At 39.4% G+C, this 18,614-nt stretch overlaps 1 protein-coding gene and 1 long non-coding RNA gene across 12 annotated transcripts in view; one reads left to right on the top strand and one right to left on the bottom strand.

Annotated features, from left to right (window-relative positions):
• Window positions 1-749: 749 nt before the first annotated feature.
• Window positions 750-18,614, bottom strand: part of tead1b (TEA domain family member 1b) — a 49,522-nt gene continuing 31,657 nt past the window's right edge. For 3 of the 11 annotated variants that reach the window (XM_086183244.1, XM_086183229.1, XM_086183235.1), the window contains 10 exons: window positions 16,276-16,491; window positions 13,552-13,563; window positions 11,950-12,081; window positions 11,677-11,723; window positions 11,472-11,533; window positions 10,886-11,010; window positions 8,967-9,140; window positions 6,402-6,542; window positions 6,138-6,290; window positions 750-4,662 (listed from right to left, as the gene is read on the bottom strand). In XM_086183244.1, coding sequence (XP_086039370.1) covers window positions 4,549-4,662; window positions 6,138-6,290; window positions 6,402-6,542; window positions 8,967-9,140; window positions 10,886-11,010; window positions 11,472-11,533; window positions 11,677-11,723; window positions 11,950-12,081; window positions 13,552-13,563; window positions 16,276-16,491 — 1,176 coding nt within the window. In that variant the 3' untranslated portion in view covers window positions 750-4,548. The remainder of the gene's footprint in view (window positions 4,663-6,137; window positions 6,291-6,401; window positions 6,543-8,966; window positions 9,141-10,885; window positions 11,011-11,471; window positions 11,534-11,676; window positions 11,724-11,949; window positions 12,082-13,551; window positions 13,564-16,275; window positions 16,492-18,614) is intronic. The other 8 variants (XM_086183259.1, XM_086183268.1, XM_086183307.1 and 5 more) reach the window with 8 other exon arrangements.
• LOC147269347 (uncharacterized) lies at window positions 6,076-10,734 on the top strand. The gene is made up of 3 exons (XR_015109878.1): window positions 6,076-6,120; window positions 7,683-7,750; window positions 10,699-10,734. It is a non-coding gene; the product is annotated as an uncharacterized LOC147269347 (long non-coding RNA).

The raw sequence follows: 18,614 nt of genomic DNA on the forward strand, positions 1-18,614 counted from the left end.
AATGAACTACCAGTGCATGTATGTGTATGTGTGTGTGTGTGTGTGTGTGTATACAACTATTATATTTGATGATGATCACAATATTATTTGTTTTTATTCATTGGCACCTTTTAGAGCACCCAAAGATGTCCCACTGTACAATACGTAATAAAGAGTGAAAATAAAAGAATAAGAATATCAATTAAAAAAGGATTGAGATCAATGAACCAAAGGTTCAAAGTTAAAAATGACAGCAGCCAGAAGGGGGCACCACATTCCAAGCAGTTTTTCATTTGTGTTAATGAATTCATTTGCTGGTGAAATGAAATCTAATTCTATGTCATTCGCATTTTATTCTCTGCAACTTGAGTGTGTATTAAAGCTTGAATTGAACTGAAACGGTTTACATCATTGATCGCTCATTACTCTAGCTGCTGTTCAAAAAAGTCCAGATATAATCACTGGTTTGGTTTTTAGTATTTGCGTTATTTCTGCTATTAAAATGTGACATGACTGCACTTTTATGAAACTCCATCAACATTAGTTGTCCTCACTTGTGGACCTGGTGTAACCAGCAAGCCTCGAGCAGAGCAATGTCTCCCTCTGGTGTTGGATGCTGCAACTACAGCTTCACACATGCGAAGCAGAACCACAGTTTTAACACCCAGTGAGACGCTCCATCTCCTGTTGCGCTGAAGGTTTTCTACTGAGAGTTCAATGGATGGGGCCACACCGTCCATGCAGCTCATTAATGCTACAGACTATTTACTGACAAAGAAAAAGAGCTGGTAGTTTTCAAATTTATTTAACTTCAATATTGCATACATACAAAGTATCTAGAAAGCTACAAAATATCTACTATTATCAAGAAGGCATTGTAATGTTACAGAGCAAAGACAAGACCATATGCAGAACACAGAGACACTGCAGAGCTTCTCTTCCTTACACATTATTGTCGTAGATATGAAAAGATATCACACATCTGTACCAAGAAAAGCTAAGATATCATTTTGTACAAAGCACCTTTTTACAAAAAAAAAAACAAAAAAACATCTGCACACAAAACCCAAAAGTATATATGACTATGTGAGCCGAAAAAAATCACTTTAAAGCCACCATCTGAAAACGGTCAAAACAAAAAAAGGTACCAGTACCTACTCTGAGACAAAAATTACAAATAAAAAGAGCCAAACTTCTGATATGTTTGTAGCATGATATCTCAACTCAGCTGATTTAATCGAGCATCCTTTTTTTTTTTTGTAATCATAACGGTCCACTAGACATTTATGCCGTAGAAGGCATCAGTCCTGCTGTTATTATCAGTGTTGAAACATGTCAGAATGTACCAGCAGTAACAATTACCATCTTGTCAGGCTTGCAAAAAAATATAAAAAAATAAAAACAAAAAAACAAAGTTCATCACAAAAGCAAGCACATCTGTATACAAGAACGATAAGAAAACACACAAAGTAATCAATAAATGTCAACGGATACACAGGGAAAACACAGAAAGTCCACTGTGTCCACAGGACTGTGGAAAAATACTGAATGACTGAACTTTATTCGCATTCACCAGAGACACTGTCTGCATTTTTTATAGTAAAATATTTCAGATGATTATAATTCTTTTTAAGAAGTAGTAAGTGTCTGATAGCTATGGTCCTTATGGTGAAAAGTATCAACCTCGAAGGGCTCGTCCACACTTCTGAATTTGCTCTTAAATCTTTTCGCCCGCTAAGGGGCCGGTTTCTCACCACATTAAAACTGTTCTTACATTTACGTTAGAATCCTCTATCAAGTCAATATTCTGAAGTGAAATAGAAATGATAAAAGCTTGTCGGTGCCGGACTCGTCGGCATCATCAAAGGCAACAAAGTTGGATATTTCTGTGGTTTTTCACGTCGTGTGAATGTGTCGTCGCAGAAAAAGAAACTACAATATTTCTCAGAACCCTTTTTTTTTTTTTTTTTTAAAGAAACACTTGAACCTGCAAGTGTGCAGAAAGCAGACAGCTGCAGTGTTTAGCCTTTGACCTCAAGCAAAACAAAACAAAACAAAAATCTTCAAATACATCGTTTCTGAACTCATTACAATGAAACGTAAAGGAATATATCATTAGGAGTAACCAGCTGTGCCCTGCCATCATTACAATCCTTTAAAAAAGGCAATGTGGTGATTGGTTTCACGTACGTCTCGTTTTTGGTTTTGCAAGATTCTATCTTTAATTTGTGTTGCTATTTTTGAAGCTGGAAATTTTTAAACCAAAGGCACTTCCTTGCTACCATGCAGGACATGACAAAAGATTGTTTTTGTTTTTTTTTAATTCTTCTTTTTTTTTTTTTTTTTTTTGGTCTTTTTCAACAGGAGAGGCAGCCACTCTGTATTTCTAGTGCACCCTTAGAAGAAGGCTGATAATTGAGGAACAGAAACAATCTGAATCTGAAGCGTCTTAGCCTGACGACACCTAATTTAAGTGTACTGCCCTCTAGAAAAAAAAGAAGAAAAAGGAAAAAGAAAAAAAAAGAAACCCTTACTAGGAGTGTACCAATCATAGGAAACACTTTCTTTTTTTTTCTTAAAAGGGAAATGACCAAGTGTTACACTGGTGTTTTTTTGCTTGTCGTAAATCTGATTTTAGACTTAAAACAAAGCAAAGGGTAATGTTAGAATATACGCTAAGGCACTGAACACTTTGGCAGATTGTATGCAAACATGTAAAGAGTCTTCCCGCATAGAGATCACAGTTTTAGTGGCTTTTTGGGAGTTCACACAGTTGAAACATGTTTAAGGCTCAGGATTGGTGTAGGCCACAGAAACATGTGAATGTAGTGTGAACATGTAGGCAGCAACACTCCATCACACCAAGACCCCAGAGGCGGTTGGGGTGATAGTGTCTTTCAGGGGCAAAGCCGTGGCATATATTACACGACCTGCTGGCTGGGAATGATGTTGTAGCATTGAGATTATTTAAATTGTTATTATCAAAACAACGTGAAAAAATAAACAAAGCATTACTAAGGCAGGAAGGAGAACAAAGTGCTTTTGATTAAGATGAGCGTCTGGTTAAAGCAAAGTTTCACCCACAAAGTGTAGTTTCCTTGTCATGTGCTCACAAATGGTGTCTTTTTTTTTTTTTTTTTTGCTGCTGCTGCATCACTTCTTCATTACTTCAGAATGCGGAAAGAGCCGGCAACATCTAGGTTGAAGCTAATGGAGACTGATGGCTAACAACAACAATGGAACTATTCGAAAACATATGCTGACAAATGAGCCATCTGTTAAAATCCACATTTTCTTCATCTGGCTGGACGCCCAATCATCCATAAACACTTCGATTCAAGCTAAAACAAAACATTTATAACACTTTAAGTTTAATTCTACTGTTATCAAGTGTGGATGAGCGTCAATAAGGTTCAACAGAATGCTCCAGCTGGATGAGCGCCAAACTGAGAGGTACTAGTGTTTTTTTTGAATTTGTAGCTCAGACCAAAGTCTTTGTGCTTTACTGAGCGTACAGCTGGACAAAGAAGAATTGGTTTACACCGGACGATGAATTCCAGAGCTTGTAAGCAGACATTTTTGGGCAGCTTCTCTGTTGTTTTGTTGCTGGAGCCGTTGCTCGCCATCAGTCCCCTTGAGATTTAAGCAAGTTATACACGACCCTTTCTGCATTCTGCAGTTACAAAGAAGTGATGCAGGAGAGAAAAGAAAACACGATTTGTGAGTTCTTGAGAAGCAAATCCACTTCTGCGGTGTAGAGTCACTTTCAAGTCCTTTTTAGCAGTACTTTTACCTGCCTCAAAACCTAAAAATGATCTTATCAGTTGTCAAAGAGGAAAGACACGTGTGCAGCACCTAAATGCTTAGCAGGTGGTCAGACTTCCTACATTTAGGAGAAGATGACAGCTAAGTGAATGTAGTATTTTTCACAGTGCATTCATTCTGTTGTTAGTGTCTAAGACTCGTAGTGCCACACTAGGGATTTTTAAGAGACAGAAAGAAATAGCAGTAATTTAGCAATATTTATGATGACTTGCTTTCAACGACTGTCTATGTAGTGTTTTGTTTCTTTGGAAGTCTATTGGCGCATGTCTGTACGCAGTATGTATGATCACATGTTATGAACTACAGACATTCAAAACACACTCCAACATATTACATATACCACATCAGGCCACTGGTAGAAAAGGCCAGCACGTTATTTTTTTCTTTCTTATTCTACATAATAAAGCAGAAGACAACACACATATTTCCATTTACCAAATTAATCTAGTAAATTCTTGAAGGAACGGCCACATTTACACCCAACAGAACGTAACATATTTCAAAATTTAAACAACTGTCCTGCAATTCACAGCTGAAGTCATATAACACAAAACAACAAATTGATAACAACTGACTTCACCCAATACCATGACCAAAAAGCATTGTAGGTGTCACTTTCAGGTAGAGGCACTGCCACTTGTTTTGAGGTTGGAAAGTCTATGAAAAGAGGGCATTTTTTTAGGGGGGGGGGGGTGGCTGGGGTGGGTGGGTTGGGGGAGTGCTGGGGGTTGGGCCTGGAGCCTCTTACTCCTTTACCAGTCTGTAGATGTGATGCTGGGCGCCATGCTCACTGTTTGAAACCTCAAACACACAGGCCATACACAGCAGGGTCTCCTGGGTGTCCCTGTTTGTCACCACCTGCAAGACAGCAGACGGTCAAATACTACTCACACTCACATCTACATACTGTATATTTCATTTACTTGATACTGTATGTTTCATTTACTTGATACTGTATGTTTCATTTACTTGATACTGTATGTTTCATTTACTTGATACTGTATATTTCATTTACTTGATACTGTATGTTTCATTTACTTGATACTGTATATTTCATTTACTTGATACTGTATATTTCATTTACTTGATACTGTATGTTTCATTTACTTGATACTGTATATTTCATTTACTTGATACTGTATATTTCATTTACTTGATACTGTTGTTCTTGACTTTTGACATCAATTTTATCACTTTAGACTCATTTTATTTTAGAGGCAGTCAAAAAAAATCCCTGACCTGAAGTTTAACCATGCAACAGTTGGTGCTCCAACCAGACTGGTATGATTATTATTATGAATTATAATAATAATAATTATTTATTATTATTAATCATTTGAGACACTTTCGCCAACACTTAGCAGACATTTTTACTAACAGGCAAAACAGTGTTAAAGGGCTTAACCACGTGTGTTTATGGTCAACTTCTAGAGCAGAAATAAGACCAGTGATAAAAACCAAAGTGTTTAAACCTGTTTTTTTTAAATGTGGTATGGATGTTCTTATTTCTTTCTCTTTTTTTTGCAAGGTTGAGTGTAGTAGCTGAGCTCATACCCAAACAATCAGCTGGACATAGAGACATGTCGAGTAAAAAGAGAAAAGAATATCAGTACTACTAGGCTACTCATGACCAACAAATGAGAGGTAATAATATATCTCGCTGGGCTCCTATCAAAACTTCAAAATCACTTCTAAATAAAGACAGGTTGAATAAAATTTTGCCTTATGTGTATCAAAGCATATCTGCCACCTATGACGTGATTATTTACAGATAATTAGACTAAAAACCCCTAATCAGTGAAAATAATTCCTGAGCAAATTCCACCCCTGACCGTTTTTATTCCTCTCCACGTCATCACCAAAAATGTAAAAGCTGCACAAGGTCTAAAGCGTGCATGAGGATTAATACACATTTGTGTGTGAAATGACAGGTGTATATGAGTCCTTTATTCATCTGCACTGTTATGAAGTTGTGTTTTCAAAATAACAACCTATGACACTACGCCTGTGTATTTTTTGCTTCCTCACTGGTGGTGAATGACACTTTAAGACCCCATGTGATGGCTAATAACAGGGGTCCCTGCCCCCTCTTATCCTGCCTCTCCCACTGCAGATAATGAGGCTCCTCACACTGCGTTTCATCCCCTGTGGAATGAGAGGAATGTCGAGAAAACTCATCGCATAGCCCAGTCAAACCTTGCTTCATTTTTTTTTCTCCACATTTTTCTTTTCATGCCAGCTGGAGCCACCAACACACCATGACAGCACAGAGGAGAAGAAGAATGAGCTTTCTGGAGAGGGGTCTGGCCCACTCAGGTCAGTGAGGTGATTACCAATAAGATAGTGAAGTTCTCCAACACGCTGTTCATCATATATTTCTCTGGCAGGTGTTTTAGCTTGTGGATGAAGTTGATCATGTATTCACACATGGGGGACCTGCTTATCCTGTAGACGAATCGTCCGTTCTCAAACCGTGCGTACTCAGTCTGAGAAAACAGAGAAATGTGTTCAAAGGGATAAAAAAAATACAAAAGTAGCTCTGAAAAAAAAATCAGTTTAATTTATTGAAAAAACTGGAAGGATTTGAGTCCATATACCTCAACTTTCTCGACCACCTGCTTGCCAAAGGAGCACACCTTTGTCGAACATGTGATGGTCATGTTTTCTGAGCTCTCATACTGGCTAGTGACTCCGTAGAAGGATCCAGTATCATCTTGAATGTTGCAGTTTAAGTCAGCCTGCAAGGCAGAGAGCATTTGCTGGTGAATCTTGAGGCTCCACAGAGTTGTAGTCACACACATAGACAAGACAAATCTAGTAAATGAGTAAAGTGAAAAGCAGTTTACATAAATTAAATCTTTTTTTCAAATGCATTGAAGTCGAAGAAGTGAATAATATCAAATACTCGTAATAAAATGTTTAATATGCAGTAGCACTTCAGCAAGTATGTGTCACATAACTAATAAAACTCAAGGTCAACAGGTGTCATAGTAGCCAAACACAAGTCCTCAGCACACTCAGGCTTGATAAAACCATTTCTTCCCACATCTTTGGAAGTGGGAATATCACCTTTTATCCTGCAACCTTCACCACAACATATTATGAATTCCTTTATAAATCAGTCAGTCTTGCTGCTAAACCAAGGGTTACCCTAACCCTAAAATATCACCATAATCCGGAGGATATATTGTAATATTTCATAAATCTCTGAAATTATAGCGTGTAAATGTTCTTGAGCCACCCAGGGATGACAAACACAATTCACTGAAAACTAACAAAGTACATTTAGCAGTTGAAATATGCAACATGACTGATTAAACTAAATGGGATGGTTGATTGAGTATGAGGTTCCTGTGGCAGGCTGTTATCATTTGTGCTTCTGTGTTGAACTGCACCCCGAGACACTGAGATAAACACCAGGCCAAACTTTATGATAACTGGTTGGCATTTGTCAGTCAGTCAGAGTGTAAAATCTGATTTATATAGCTGTTCACATGTAAAACAAATAACCTGGGAAAAATAATTGTAAAATGTGGTTGTTTTTTTTGTTTTTTATTTTTTGGGGGGCTGGGAGAGCTGTGGGACGAACCAAATAAATGTTACTAAAATCTGCACTAAAACTATACTGTGGATAACAGTGGTAACAGTTTTTAAACAGCTTTCTGAGAAAATAAATCATACACTTGTTAGGAAAGTGAGGTGGCTTTTTGACAGCATTACCATACGCCCACAGGATGCGGTTCTTACTGCAAAAGCGCAATCTCCCCTAAGTTTATAGAGGGTTTAGGTAGCAAACAGAAGGCCAGGGTTGGGTTGTATTCAGTGCATGTGCAGAGATGATCTGATTATTGTCAAGTTATTTGTCATTTCCCTTATAGATTCCTGGTCACTTTTCAGAGCAGAACCAACGTAGGTGAACAGGGTGCAGAAACACGGTGGATTAAAGGTACACACCTCAGTCTATTACATTTGATCATGTTCAGATAAACTCAATCACTTCTTATCGTTTCCCTCTTCCAGGGACAGACATGTGACATCATTTTCCTGTGAAGAGCAACTTTTTTCAGTGCATACATAAACAGTAGTATGTAACTGGGACACAGCAAATGACTGGAGTTGGTCTTTTAGAGGAATATCGTCAATTGAGTTCTGCTGTAATCACTTCTTGGACAATATCTGGTACAAGATTTTGAGATCATCCTTGTGCACTGAATATAAAAGTAGTGTATTTTGACCGTGCCTGAGTATGTATGTTTAAGTGCCAAAAGAAAATTCTGAAGAGGATTAGGCAGAGATACATTGTAAGACTGATTTACAAGGCTGAGCGGGTATGCTCCGAGAGGGCAGCCTTTCTATGCCCCGAACATCCTGTTCATTATGGATACAAAAAGAGGAGACGTCCTCCTACAACATTCTCCTCCTTCATTAAGCAAAGCAGATACATTCATTATTGTGCAGATTCTGTCTTTCATTTGAAATTTAGATTGGTCGGTCACTTCAAAAGGAATTTGAGGGGACTTGGTCCAAGTGCATCATGTCTACTTTGTTGGCTGCCGCTAGTTAGCATTTTGCATCAGGGAGGAAATACATGCAATGTTTAAACAGCCATTAGGAGTGCAACCCGGTCACTCCATTGTTTGGAGATATTACACTGAATTAGTGAGTGCTTTGATCAAAAGCTCTCCTGCTATGCAAGTCCAAATATAGCATTCTGTGTGAGTGCATTCAGCAAACATTTAGTGAGCAATCTTCTCTATGTGGACTGATTAAACCCAATCACTGAAGATGGAGCTGGGCAGCATTATGCCAGCAAACAGCTACGATGCCATGCATGTAAAACATGTTCAAGCTGAACGTCTATCATACCATATCATATCATATCATACCATATCATATCATATCATATCATATCATACCATACCATATCATATCATATCATATCATATCATATCATATCATATCATATCATATCATATCATATCATATCATATCATATCAGTGAGTTAGCATTGGGCCTTACATACTGCATAATTAATGAATTTATTGAGATTTCATTATGCTGACTTCCATATATCACCATTTGCATTCACATGTTTATTTGCTTGGGAACATCCCAAACATGTTTTTTGTTTATTCTATCTATTTCTACATATCATACTTACCCAGAATTTTATGAGGAAGAAGGAATTTTGGGGGCCTTTTCCATACAGTTCCTTCAGTCCTCCCTTCTTTTCTGGGAATTTGTCATAAATCTGACGAATGTCCACCGACTCCAGCAGGGCGTCACTGTAGGAATGATTTGTCTGTCCGATATGTACAAAGAGGTGCTTGTTGTACTGGGGAAAAAAAAGTTGAATAGAAGATGAAACTGGTGGAATCCTTTTACTTTAGATTGACAGAAGGCTTCAATCATAGACTGTATAAAAGGGTGGACTTATCTGGTGCGATGGACTCTCATTCTGAAGCCCTGAGTTTGCTATCCTCTTGGATTGGATACACAGAGATCACCAAGTTAGCCAGTCCCAAGGTAGCCACACCCAAAGGACTTCCTTGAGTTATCTCTATTTATTTATTTTACCAAAACAATCACTACTGGATCGAAGAAAATGGTAAACTAGTGATTGAGAACTTGAAGTCATAGGGCAAATTTGTTTTGGAGGGCAGAACTCAAATTCGGGGTCCTTTTGTAATGACATAAACAAAAGCAGATATTGTTTTTTTTACAGATGTATGCGCCCCCTGCGATACTCAAAACTGCAGGTTTGAGGCACTTGGCTTCATTGTTCACATTTATAAGCTGCGTCCACATTTATACAGAATCTATGGTTTGAATTTCAAGATCCCACATGATTAAATACAAAAAACTATTCACCCAAACATCATTCAGTTGACAGCTGCAGACCATTCAGCGCAATACTTCAATAAAAGAAGTGTATTTTGCCTTTCAAGTACTCAAATCTACCTTGAGCACATAAAGACACTTTTTCCTCCTGCATCACTTCTTTGTGACTCCAAAATACAGAAAGAGGCAAACACTTATATTTAGCTTAAAGCTAATGGAGGCTGATTGAAATCTTTAAAGTGTTTGTTGATTACTGTGTTGGAGAGTTTGTCAAAAAAAAAATTTTTTGGAGTTTTTCTGTTGTAATCGCTGGCCATGAGGCCACCATGTTTTTGGTGAAATATCACTTGAACCTGACAACACTCAGACTTCATACTAACAAACTGGTTAATCAGGCGTATTTGATTTTACAAGCTGCCTTTAAAATCAGCAACCCTCAACCTGATATCTTTATGTGTTTGTAATGCGGGCATCTAATGTATATATTGTCCATGAAAGAGTAAGGGGACATGAAAGGTTTGATAGAGGTGCAACTACAATTATCCTAAAAACAAATAATAAAAGCAGGTGAGTCCTTTGTTGTTGTTTTTTCCCAAGGTAGGTTTGTTCAATTTATTGAAGGACTTGCTTTCTGTACAAAGACTACTTGGGTTGTTTTAGAGATATGATGAAAGAGAACTGATCTGTTCAAAAGCAGAGAGAAAAACAGCCAATCAGTGAATAACATTTGATTTTCAGAGATTTGCTGCCCTTGTTGTGACCATATGAAGCTGCATCATGTGGTGCTTCTCCAGCATTCAGCCTTCAGGGCAAATGTAACAATTTTAAAACATTAAACTGAATGTATGATTGATAGCGGTTGCCATGTGGCATCAATAACAAAGGAAAAACGCAAAGAATGTGGACAGAAATTAGATCAAATCAGGAGATTTGAGGCGACTGATAAGTCGTATGAGTCTTCAGATTGTCTTGCTGCTGTCTACAATATACATATACTTTTGGCAGGCTTTTTGAGGAACTGATAAAGATCTGATCATTCATTATTTTTGCAGGTTTTCATGCAGCATGTGTCCCTACAGGTCATGCTTCTCCCCTCAGCTTATTTTGGCCTCCTCAGCTGACTCTTAGCCTGGGAAAATGTCCCAGTGTATTTATAGAAGCAAGGACAGCATGATAAGAGGTGGGAATGAACACCATGAGACAGTGATACTTCATGTTTTAGAATAATGCTTTACTTACTGAGTCTGGGTCTCTCTGTTGCTCTAGGAAGGCGGAGAACTCCACCAATCGGAGTTTAGATGTACCAATAGAGCGGCCCTGCCACGCTGGTGCCGTCGGAGCTGCAGCTGCTGTGGGCTCGTAGCCTGAAGTGACACCAGGATAATTACATTTGTTGTTAAATGCGTTGGTCAGCGATAGAGCCTATCCGTGCTGACATTGGGTGAGAGGAGGGGTTCACCCTGGGAGGGTCACCAGTCCATTGCTGGCCCTTCAGGAGCTATTAGGGGCTCAATATCTTGCTCAAGGACACTTTGGGGAAGTGAGGATCAAACCAGCGACCTTTTGAGCCATCTGGTATGTTGTGGGGTGGCTATTGGTGGTTCAAAGCATTCAAACATGCCTTTGTAAATATGTCTCCCGAGTATTTCACAATCTATCAACATATTTGTGTTACAACAAGTAACATTTTTCTTAGTAAGACAAAAGAAATACAAGTTAACACCTACCCAGGTTTTAAAATTCCTCATGACCGAGCTCAACATAGCGTACCGAAGTAAACAGTACAGTGTTGGTGCATTATTTTGTAAATAGTGTAAATTCTTACTTGAAATAGCTGTTGAGGCTGCAGGCTGGATGGGATAGGCTTGCTGGGTGAAAGGCTTGATGCTGGAACACAAAATAACAGAACCATAAAACAGCATAGCTCAACACTAATGTACCACTTAAAGGGAGGCTTCAGCTGTTTATTTATCTGAGGCAACAACTTTTTCAAAACCCAATTTAATCAGACAACAAAGTGTGACACTTACTCTTGTGAGGATCCTGGCTGACCAGTCGATATCATACCCTGCCATAACTAGAGAATTAGAGAAAAGACAAACAAAGACAAGATGAGCACGGCTTTGTTCAGGGAACGTAGTTATCTTGACGACCACTCCTTTTGATCATATGCTTATCTGATGGGGGCAGTTGTGCAAAGCTGTGGTGTGTAATGTGATTTGGACCGGGTGTTGGCGTGGTTGTCTGCCCTGGGTGAAGCTGGACAGGACTGATCAATAGTGGGGTGCCGGCGAGGCTCTTACCCCTGCTCCAGGGAAGGCTGGGCGCGGGATCCCTGGCAGGCCCAGCTTGTTGTGAATAGCTGTGGCAGAGACGATCTGAGCCGAGGACATGGAGGCCATGCTCTGGAGGGCTTTGTCCTTCACAGCCTGGTCCTTTAACAGTAGTCACAAAAGGCTTAACGCTCGCTCAGAAAAAGAGGGGGAGGTGGGGCATGTTGCATAGGTAGCAACAGCCAGACTCTGAACAACACATTGAAAGCACCACTGACCTCTCTCACAACAGCAAGCAGGTGAAAAGATGATGCATCAGCATGTAAGCTTTTTTTTTAAATGGAATGTGCCACACAATGACAACCGGATTCCTATATACAAAGGCTAGCGGTGGTATGCACTTAAATGAAAGTTTGCTTGTTCACTAAAATGCCCCACTAAAATATTTTTTAAAAACTCATTCAGCACTACGTCTATCAAGGCTGCAATTATGCACAATGTATGTGAAAAAAACATCTAAACATTGCAAAGAATTTGTGATGTGAAACTGAAGGACACAAATCCCACTCAGGTAAGAGTCTTTCACAGCTCTTGCTAGTTGTGTTTTTTTTTTTCTTTTTCGTTCATGCCTGGACGAGAGGATTGTAAAACTAGCAGGATGAATCTGTGTTCTGGTAAACGGTTTGACTTAATGGAAGGCTAAATCACACTCAGAGCATGGGTAGTACTGTGAGTATTTCAATTTTTTTGAGTCCAACTCCAAAATTATATCCATCCATCCATCTTCTTCCCCTCATCTGGGGTCAGGTCAAGGGGGCAGCAGCCTAAGCAGAGAAACCCAGACCTCCCTCTCTCCAGCTATTTCTCGGGACCAGCTGGGAGACAAAGTCTCTCCAACATGTCCTGGGTCTTCCCCAAGGTCTCCTGACCAGATGCCCAAGCCACCTCATCTGACTCCTCTAGATGAGGAGGAGCATCGGCTCTACTTCAAGCTCCTCCTCATCTAGAGGAGTCAGATGAGGAGGGGATGGCGGAGCTTCTCACCCTATTTCTAAGGGAGAGCCCAGCCACCCTGAGGAGGGAACTCATTTCGGTCGCTTGTACCCACAATCTCGTCCTTTCAGTCATTACCCGAAGCTCATGACCGTATGTGAGGGTAGGAACATAAATTGACCGGTAAATTGAGAGCTTTGCCCTTCGGCTCAGCTCCCTCTTCCCCACAATGGACCGATGCAGAGTTCGAATCACTGTAGACCAATCCACCTGTCAATCTCATGACCCAAATCCAGAATTAATATGAATTTAAAAAAAAAAGTCAGACATGCTGTATATTCAGCTTACATACAGCAGGAAAGTGCACACTTGAGCAACCCAAAGCACACTAGCAAAACCATGCAGACTCACTGGTGGCAGAAGCTAAAGGTAAGCATGCTGGCAAGAGGTGCTGATGGAGTCCAGACACACTATGACAACAGTATGATGACACACAAAGACGCCAAAAAACTGGGAAATCACACTCAGCAGCTACTGTGTCACTATGGCAGGAGCACAAATGCACAACTAGCAGCTGAAGAACGAGGCAGGCCAAAATAACAGCAGACGGCATCACACAGACAGATCGGAAATACTTACCATACTTGTAACCTAAATGTGAACAAACAAGGTTACAGTGTAAATTTGCAGTTCATATATTGTGAAACGTGCATCATTTTTTTGACTGTTAAGGTCTGTGCTAAGCAACTTCTCAAAGATGCAGCTCCAAACATTTGAAAATCAGTCCATTTCAATTTGCAAGGCCATCATCAGACAGTTTACGTGCTACACTTGGTAACAAAGGATTACGGTATTTGTATTTACACATGATAATTGAGGCAAATATTCTCTCTATAATTCTTTTTTTTAATCTCATCAGTCGTTGTCACTCGAGACAAAACAACAGGACAGTAATGACCGTAATTTCACTGAAATGCCATAGACAAGATCAGAAACAGCAGGTTTTCATTGATGCCTCCTAAAATGAAGGGCACACTTGTATTTCTCTTGGCCACTGAACTCTAATTTGCTTTAAATGAGAAAAGACAGGGATTCATACAAAAGCCGTCTGTTTTTCCTCAGAGAGCTGCCTGTGCCTGTGAAAGACCAGGCATTCATGTGGCTAGCGGCTTGTCTGACTCTTTTGGCCTCTCTCAACACACACCCACACACACACACACACCCACACACCGACCCACACACACACACGCCGAAACACACGCAGACTAATGAGGAGTCATTAACTCTTGATGAATACTGGGAGTGAAGCAAAGTGTGAAAGTCAAAATGTATAGTCAGCTGCCCAAGAAAAACTGAAATGAATGACATATGGTTCCCTTTTGTAGACAAGCATTACATCATTAAATGCCTTCAGTGACAGTTTAGTGATCGTCCAAAAATCCTTCTTGATTTTAAAATATTTCCCAACTTCTGAATGAGGACGCCCTGAAAAGACATCTGAAGTAGCAGGAAGAAAGCAACTGTCAGCCATGGCATTGTGAGTGCCAAGAGTTATCAACAGACTGAGAGGAGGATGAGAAAGCAGAGGACATTTCAGAAACAGCCAGCTTCACGGCCACTCTCCACTCTCAGTGCACACCGGTGAGCCCCTGACAGCGACCGGGGGGTGGGGTGTGGGGGTGTGGTTAGGTTACATTGTCAAATGAGGAAGAGTCGTAACCCCTCATCTTTTAAACACAGACCTGTTTGCCATGCCCTTGACATATGAAGTCTGCTTAGAGTTCCTCTGAGCTTCAGCTCTCAGCCACTCACCGACAGCCAATGCCAGCATGCTTCCCAACATGTACACACTTGGATTTTTGTTTTAATATTACAAATATGTGCAGGGTCAAAGTAAGAGCCTGACCAAAATCATTTCACAGGGGTCACTGTATTGATTAATGTTAGTTTACACTAATTATACACAGGTTTCATACAACTGTACCTTTAAATTTCCATGATTATGAGGAACATTTTCATGACCATTCAGTCTCTGAAATGTCTGTTTACTCATAAACAAGGCAGAGAAATCTAAATGTCCAAATTTAGCATTATACATTTATCTGAAGTGACAAACAAAATGGTTTAATACAACTTTTACATTTACTGAAGTAAAACAATATTAACAAAAATATTTTTTTCAAACCAAATACACTCAAATATATAAATTTGTATATATGTATATATATATATATATTTATACATGTTTTTTTTAAAAAGATACATTTTCCAGCTTCATTTATATTTTTAAGCCTGAAAATTGCAATATGTAAATTCTGTCTTTTCTTTTCATGCTGTATAAACCCTGTGCATATCAGCATCAGTGCATCAGTCAGTGCACCATTTCCAGAATGAGGTAACAGGGAGGAGCTGTATGACTGAAAGGTAGTGATCACATTTGTGGTTTTCAGAAAATCTCAATGACAGTTGGACAGATGACTTTGGTTTTCCACTGAACTTCATCAAAAATGTTAAACAATATTTGCATTTATCTGCAAAACTGAGGCCGACATTCCCATCTGATTCAGTTTTACCAGTGGTGCTAGCAGACTAATACATTATGCTAGGATAGTGAACATACTGAGCACTGTACCCACTAATAGCATGTTAGCATTGTCCGTATTAGCGTTGTTAGTAGCGATGTTTGCACTGAGCTCAAACACCCTCTTTGCCTGACAGAGCAGCTGTCTGCAAGAATTGTGAGAGCAAATTGAATTAATAATTTAACTGCATCGCATGGCTGAACCTTAAGACATGTGGGCATGTCAACATCATTTTGGGGTTATTTACTGTTTGTTTTTTTAAATACTTAGTGCAAAAGCAGGTCATTTTAAATAGATGCCAAAGGCATGAGTTACTTTTCAAGTTTCAACCTGCAAGAAAAATAAAGGTTTTTATCCGTTTACAAAAATTCAATCAGTTTTTCTCTGTATCTTTAGATATGAGGGGTTCAAATTGGTGTACCAGCAAATACTTGGTTTATTTTTCCTCAAACATAAATTTTCATAATTCATCAGTCAGGATCTAGTAAATCTAATGATACCTTTGGAGTGTGTAATATTAATCTATAACAATGTCTTTCTTTATCATTGTTATGACGTACAGCTGCTCTCAAAGCAAAGGCATGTAAAATCAAGGTGAGATCAAGTAGACGGTGACAGCGTGCCTGAGTGTGAGTGAAAGACGGGCCGAGGTCATTGTTACAACGTTTGAAGGGACTTGAGTCAGCAGAAGATTTGATTAGGGGAAATCAGAGCATCACCACGGGAAACAGGAAGTTAAGACGCATAGCAACAACAAGCCCAAAAGCAGAAAAGCGCATACCTTTAGCTTGGAATGAAACTCACGAGATTTCCTTCTGGCAAGAACCTGAATGTGACTAGACACCTGCGGGGTAGGGGAGGGGAGGAAAACAAAGGAAGAGCCTGTAACCATGGCAATGAAAAGCCCCCTACAACTGGGCAAAGCCAGACGTACCTTAATGGCTGCTTGGATTTCTCGAACTTTCTTTCTTGCTAAGACCTGTATGTGACTAGACACCTCCATTAAAAAAAAGGAGAAAAGAAAAACAAAACAAAACAATAAAAAGCCAAAGAAAAATACAAACACATCTCTTTGTTTTAATACACTTCAGGGATATAAGGTGCATGACAGAAACATTTCTAAACCACACACCATGCTAACAGCCAATAAAGCATTATGCTGTGTGTTGTCGTCACTTAAGTGAACTGATTAAGGGGGATGCAGGCCCCTTTAGCACACATTAAGAGCACACAGATGTGATCTGCTGTGTACTGAATGTCAATTGGCTGGTCTAGTATTCTGGTGGGAGCCGGCGAGGCCAAGTTTACTTCCAGTGTTCACACAGTCCAAAATTATTATATATTCTCACATGAAACATTCAGCAGTTAAATATTGTATTTATGACTGGTTTGCGGGGGGGGGGGGGGTTTGTCCTCCATCATCATTTACACAAATCACACCCAAGGTGAGTGTTTAGTGGGTATTATTAGTGGAGTAACTGATGAGCAGATTGCAACAATATTAATCTGTCGATATATAAAAATTCATCAAATAACAACACAATAATTCACTGTTGATGAATGTCAACCATTTTCTAGCCTTTTTTGCCATTTCATTCCATTCATTTTCAGCTTCTTCAGAATGAGGATTTTAAATCACTGATCATTTAATAGCTGAGTTTTGGACAAGGGCCTGGAAATATGGGGCACAAATTAATATCACAAAAATATAATTTTTGTATGTATGTACATATGACGTTTCTTCTCGAATATCACATCCCAAAATCATGTCAGTCGTATTGTTGATGAAAAGTGTGACATTTCAAAACACTCTGACAACAAATCTGCCATAATAGTTGCTTTTAGCACTGATTGAGACCACAAATCTGTGTTAAAATTCTCAATATTATTAGTGAGGCGATATTTGATATAACATATGCATGTTGCCCAGCCCTCTTTTTGGCCGTTGCTAAGAAAAAACAAGACATCAGAAGACAGCATCTTCAGAAGGGACGCCCGATAACATCAGCGTCGGTATCGAAGGATATTTGTCACTTTGATGCTGTGTCGGTCTGATGGCTGATGTTTGTATCTGTCCATTTTTAGCCAAGTCTCTTCTTCTTTGCTCATCAACCACAGTGAAGAAACAACAATAAATGATTTATGAGCAAATCTGGTCTCAAATGTTTAAATGTCTTTCTTAGATCTGCATGATGTGAAAACTATGTAATCACGTTTTACCCAGAATACATGGACCTTGGTAAACATCTGCCATCAGTTAAAGTCAGAAGTGTGATTTTGGCATCGTGCATCCCTCCCCCCTGCAAAAATAGAGATCCACATTTTTCACTGTCACTCTCCTTCATTAATCAAGACAATCCTCACATTAACCTATGATAACACAAATAGATGTAGCAGTTGTTCACACATTTAAACTGAGCACAACATAAAAAGACGTATTTCTTGGTGTAACTGAAGCTAAACAACAGCACTCCTCTTCCTCCCGATCTGATTTGGTGTTGAGGGAAAAGAGTCAGAGAGAGAGAGAAAAACCACACGTCCTTTCTAGTTCAGACTGATCAATCACATCAATTCACACAGTGGTCCGATGTCACTTTAGACCCCAGCTTGTTTATCATTGCTGTTCAAGTGAGTGCTGGTCACGGAGGGGATTTCCCGATCGCCCCAAAGATGAGTGTAACAGCGCGACGCTACTCATTATCAGGCGATTTGATTTATTTGTAATACCACTAATCTTAAAAAAAGCAGGTCCAGAGATGGAGCTGGTCAGATGAAGCAGGAGTCTACAGTAAATACTTTCCCTTTCATCGGAGATGGCAGCAGCCTCCATCCTCCCATTTATACAGCCTTCGACTGCAGCGCACGGCCTCTGATGTAGTCATGACAGAGAAAACTAAACTAACACCGGCTGTTTATTTCTCAGTGACATCTCACCGACGTTTTATTGTAAATGAAAGGTCACATTTAAATCGAAGGTTGCCAACTGCTATTAAATAATTGTATTGTTGTTACTATTTCACAAATTCACTACAACTACAGCTCTTATATTTGCTTTTAAGTGCCACTAAGAGTGACAATTTGGGGTATGTCATAATCCAGGGACATCTGCTCGTGCAACAC

The sequence above is a fragment of the Aulostomus chinensis genome, chromosome 2 (assembly GCF_037954235.1).
Source record: "Aulostomus chinensis isolate RoL2024-O1b breed Wild chromosome 2, RoL_Achi_v1.0, whole genome shotgun sequence".
Lineage (NCBI taxonomy): Eukaryota > Metazoa > Chordata > Actinopteri > Syngnathiformes > Aulostomidae > Aulostomus > Aulostomus chinensis.